This window comes from Colossoma macropomum, unplaced genomic scaffold (assembly GCF_904425465.1).
Source record: "Colossoma macropomum unplaced genomic scaffold, Colossoma_macropomum, whole genome shotgun sequence".
Lineage (NCBI taxonomy): Eukaryota > Metazoa > Chordata > Actinopteri > Characiformes > Serrasalmidae > Colossoma > Colossoma macropomum.
The window spans coordinates 16745922-16751182 of NW_023494792.1; the positions used below are offsets into that span (position 1 = coordinate 16745922).

Consider the following 5261-nt stretch of genomic DNA (forward strand, 5'->3'; position numbering starts at 1 on the left):
AAGTCGTTTCTCCGTCAGTGCAGCCCCGCTTGTTCTGAACGCCGCGTCTGTCCGGACTAAAGCGCTTATTCTAACGCTGTGTACTTTCTGTTGGTGCCCTCTCGAGGACGGTCATCACACTGTGTACAAGCACACTCAGAAGAAACTGTTTACCTGTGTCGCTTCAGACCGACTTTAAACTGATGTACCATATGTTCAAAGTTCATGAATGTGCATCTCTTGAGCTTTTTTTTTTTAAAACACTATTCTAGCTCTACATTGTTTCCTTTCAGTTCCTTAATCAACACCACATCGTCAAAGATGGCTTGATCCTTTTACACTGAGCCCATGGTTGACAAATACATTATTTAATGCATGTAACGGTGTTCCTTTAGAGCTCAAATCAGAGCAGGTAAATTGCCCAAGTGTGTCAGTTTTCTTTTTATATAAACAGAGCACTAAATCAGCCACAGCAGTAATACAGAATTCAGTTTTCACAAACAGCCTTTCAAGTATTCTTCATACATTCCCCTCAGGTCTACTGCTGTGTTTCTGAATGCCAACATAACGTATCAATCAGGTCACCAAACACTTGCAACTCTTGAAAAAGACAAGTTTATTAAACTTCTGTACAAAATTGAAGGCAGCATTGCAATAAGTTATGTACAAAGATTTACAATTCAAGCCACTGTGTACCAATGTAATGGTTTTTAAAATCCATTTAAAAATTCATTTATTCATCCTCCTCATCTTCATCTGGAAGTGGTCTGGATCTGCAAGTTAAACAGTACGAAAGGGGTTATAAGAGGTCAATCCAATAAATAGTCATCACCACAAGTTGGGGCTTCTAAACCAAAGCCATGTAACTTACTTTCTGGGTGCTTTGGACATGCCGCTGCCTCCAGCCTCCTCACCATCAGACACAGGGTGCTGGTTTTCTTTCTCTGGCTTCCTGCTGGGACCACCAAAGAAGTCCCCAATTCCTTTCTGCCACTTTGGGGTAGGACGTGGACAGACAGGGTTTCCACCAGCATACTTGTTTTTACCTACAACAAAAAGAAAGAAAAAAAGGGTAAATAAGGCTTGATATTTAGTTCTCACAGGAAACTGTTCCCATGCAGAGTTAATATCCAAGCATACCTCAGAGGATGCTCGGCAAAAAGGCAGAGGAGTTAGAAGAGAAAAGCCTGTCTTACCAGGGGTTCCCGCTTGAGAGCTGCTGCTCGAGGAGTTGGCGGAACTGGAGGCGCCAAGTGATTTCCTGGGCGCAGAAGCAGCGACCGCTAAAAAAAACAAAACAGTCCGGTTAGATGAACCTTTACAGGTTAACGCAGTACAGCGCTACTGAACACAAACGCTCATCAGAGGAAACTTTGATCGCCCGACTTAAACGCCCACATCTTATAAAATCTGGCGCCATTTCTGCTCGCGTAGAGGCAACCAGCCGCTTAATGTAAGCCAGCTAGGTTAACTGACTTCTAGACCTTAGTTCCTCTTTAAATCGGTAGAGTATTGACAGTACATGGTCAGACCAAGAAAGAAATCTGGATAATAAAACAAGTCTAGCGTCACATGAACTTTGCTGACGGGTTCAGTAACCGAGTTATGAGTTCTCAATTTAATTTCTACGTGTTTAACTATGTTGATTGTACGTTGATAAAGGAGAAACATGTCTCTCTTGTTTATGATCTTTTGCTAACCTATATTACTTTTGCTGTGACCCCATTCAAACATATTGGCGGGAGACAGAGCTACTTCAGCTAACGTTACCCGCCGAGGTAATAAATGAATTACAAAGAATCAGTAACACTGAGGTTCTCAGCAAGCCCACTTATCACGTAGTCCTCTCACAGACTATAAAATAACTGGAGGAAACCGATATTAAATTCATAGCCGTCGGCTGGCTAAACCTCGCTAGCGTCTTATGTTAACAATAACGTTAGCCACACAAGTTAGCTGAGGGCGCGCCTGGTATAAAACCCACAGCAGCACCCTGAAGCTAACGACACCGCGAGGAAGACATCATTACTTTTATCACTACAACCGTCTAAAACAACTTTACCTTTTCGGTAAGTCCCAGGGACACTGTCGGCTTTCGTCCTGACCATGTCTGCAGGCTTTTGGCGCTTCCTCAGCTGGTAGAGAAAAAGCAGTAAGACAAAACCTTCCCGCCCGCTTTTTAAAAGGGAGGCAAACGCCGAGAAAGTGAGGCGGGGCAAAACGTACGTAGCACTCACTCAGCCAATAGCAAGCCCGGAATTTGACCGGCACATCGAGGCCACGCCCACTCGAGCTCCCTACAGGACCCCTACCACATCGCCAGCTCACAATAACCTTTACAACATTACATTTACAGTGTATTTAGTTGGGACCCAGAAACAACGAAAAAATAACTAAGAATATTTTGTTTTTAAGTAAAGCCATATTCTAAGGGCAGCAATATTTTATATGTAAACACACACACACACACACACACACACACACATATATATATATATATATATATATATATATATATATATATATATATATATAATGCCTTTCATTAGTTTTACTTTAGAAAATGTATATAATAGGATTGATAAACACACTTGACGTCTCATTTATATAAATAATAAATAAAAATAATAACATGAGAAAAAACTAAAATGTATTATTTAACTACTCTTTTACTCCTTGAAATTAAACAAGCATTGCAAAGAGGCATGGCAAACGAGCATACATCTTATTCCAACATGAGGGCATATACAAACATACAAACCCAGATTGTACATTCAGAACAGTGGGTAAAATGAAAACAGACAGCACTGATCTTCAAAATATGATGCACCCCTCAGCATTGATGGTGCCTTCACAGATGTAGAGTTACCAATGCCATTGGCACCAATACCCCCATACCATCATAGACGCTGGATTTTAAACTTTAACAGTCGAAGTGGTCCTTTACCTTTTTGTCCTGAAGAACACAACATCCATTATTCCCAAAAACAATTTGAAAGGTAGACTTGTCTGACCACAGCACACATTTTCACTGTGCGTCAGTCCATCTCAGATAAGCTTTAGCCCAGAGAAGTTTGAGGATTTGAGGAGAGTTTGTGGATGTTTTTTATTTATGGTTATTTATTTTAACCTGTATTTCTGCATGCAGCGATGAACTGTGTTTACTGACAGAGGTTTTCTGAAAAATTCCTGAGCCAATATGGTTATATTTATTACAGAAGTATATCGGTTTTTAATGCAGTGCTGTCTGAGGAATCAAAGGTCACAGGCATTCAATACTGGTTTTTGGCATTGCCCTTTGTACATAGAGATTTCTCTGGATTCTCTGAATCTTATGATGATATTCTGCACTGTAGAGGGTGAAATGCCTAAAAGGCCTCAGACTCAGAATGAGCATATATTACAAAAAATAACGTTCAAAGGTATAAGTTCAAAAGATGAAACATTAAATACTTTGTCTTTATACTGTTTTCAGTTCAAAATTCAAAGTGAATTTACAAATCACTGCTTTATATTTGTATTTGCATTTTACCAACTGTCTAAATTTTTTTGGGAATTAGGTTTGTATATAAACATGTATGCATAACAAGATAAATATGTATAATAATATTATTCAGTGATAAATAAATGATATATGAATATGTATGTAAACTTGAAAACGGCATGTTTTATATTACTATATTACTCAAATTGCCATTTTCCTTCCCTTCCTCTTTATAATATATATGAACAGGGTAAAGGTGGGATAACAAAGTATGCAGTGAAACAGATGGACTACAGTTCTAATTGTAAAACTACAAAGTTCACCTATATAGTAAGTGGAAGTATAATAAATAAATGATAAAATTTTAATGATAATATTTAAATGATAAAATAGACAAAGAGGGCAGGTACAAGGTAGGTGTACCTAATAAAGTGCTCTGTAAGTGAGTGTATATATATATATATATATATGGTGCCATGTTAGTGTGTGTTGCGCTGGTACGAGTGGATCAGACACAGCAGTGCTGCTTGTCTGGCATGCATCTTCAAGAGACATGCAATGACTGATGGGTAAACTTTCCTTCAATTTCCTGTGAAGAGATAAACCAAGAGCCAGATTAAGGGGAGCCTGGCCACATCCTGTTTCTCCCATTACATGAAAAAACATGGCTGCAAAATGCCAGAGAGCCCCCACAAGCAAGTCCTAAATGAACTGAACGAAACAGCTAAAAGTGAAAGGTTTCTAACCACGTCTTAGGACCATCCTCTAATTTTGGAAAGTAGTGTATTTAATCAAGTGTATTTCACTTAAAAGGTAAGGAACACTGACTTGTATATTTCCTTTGTTTTACAGAAAGCAGGTTTTGGGCAGTAGGATACTAGCATTACTGCTACTGAGGGCTGATTGGTTAACATTACTGCTACTGAGGGTTGATTGGTTAACATTACCGCTGCTGAGGGTTGATTGGGTAACATTACCGCTGCTGAGGGTTGATTGGGTAACATTACCGCTACTGAGGGTTGATTGGTTAGCGTTGCTGCTACTGAGGCCCGATTGGTTAGCATTGCTGCTACTGAGGGCTGATTGGGTAACATTACCGCTGCTGAGGGCTGATTGGTTAACATTACCGCTGCTGAGGGTTGATTGGTTAGCGTTGCTGCTACTGAGGGCTGATTGGTTAACATTACCGCTGCTGAGGGTTGATTGGTTAACATTACCGCTGCTGAGGGTTGATTGGTTAGCGTTGCTGCTACTGAGGGCTGATTGGTTAACATTACCGCTGCTGAGGGTTGATTGGGTAACATTACCGCTGCTGAGGGTTGATTGGTTAACATTGCTGCTGCTGGCAAGCGGAACAGCTTATTGGCTGAATGAAGCGTTTCGCGTTCACTGACATCATGAACGTATTCAGTATTCGATTACGTCTTTACGAAGACCACTTCGCAATTTTGGTAGGCAAGCTGTTTCTCTGACTAGGCCGGAATGACCACTACAAAGATTTAAAGACATGTAGAGGCTTTAGATAAAGTCTCCAGAAAACACTACAAGGAGAAGATTGGCTAGATTGGTGAACTGGATCTGTATAACCTGAACATCCCCAGAGTTCAGATCATTCCAGTGCGTGATATTTCATTAAAAACTAATAAAGGTGGCTACCAAAGCTCTTAATCTCTTAAATAATAAACTCATACACATATATCAAACAGCTTCTTATACGCCAACTGCTCATTTGAATTATCTGTTCCACCTTAAATAGTGCTGCAGTTACACTGAGGTGCGAACCAATTCCGAAAGCTGG

General features: G+C 40.0%; 1 protein-coding gene across 1 annotated transcript; it reads right to left on the minus strand.

Annotated features, from left to right (window-relative positions):
• Window positions 1-578: 578 nt before the first annotated feature.
• Window positions 579-2159, minus strand: pclaf (PCNA clamp associated factor). The gene is made up of 4 exons (XM_036575479.1): window positions 2042-2159; window positions 1176-1262; window positions 851-1025; window positions 579-752 (listed from the first exon to the last, which is right to left on the minus strand). The coding sequence occupies exons 1-4, from the start codon at window positions 2085-2087 to the stop codon at window positions 713-715; spliced, it is 348 nt and encodes a 115-aa protein (XP_036431372.1). The 5' UTR covers window positions 2088-2159; the 3' UTR covers window positions 579-712.
• Window positions 2160-5261: the final 3102 nt, after the last annotated feature.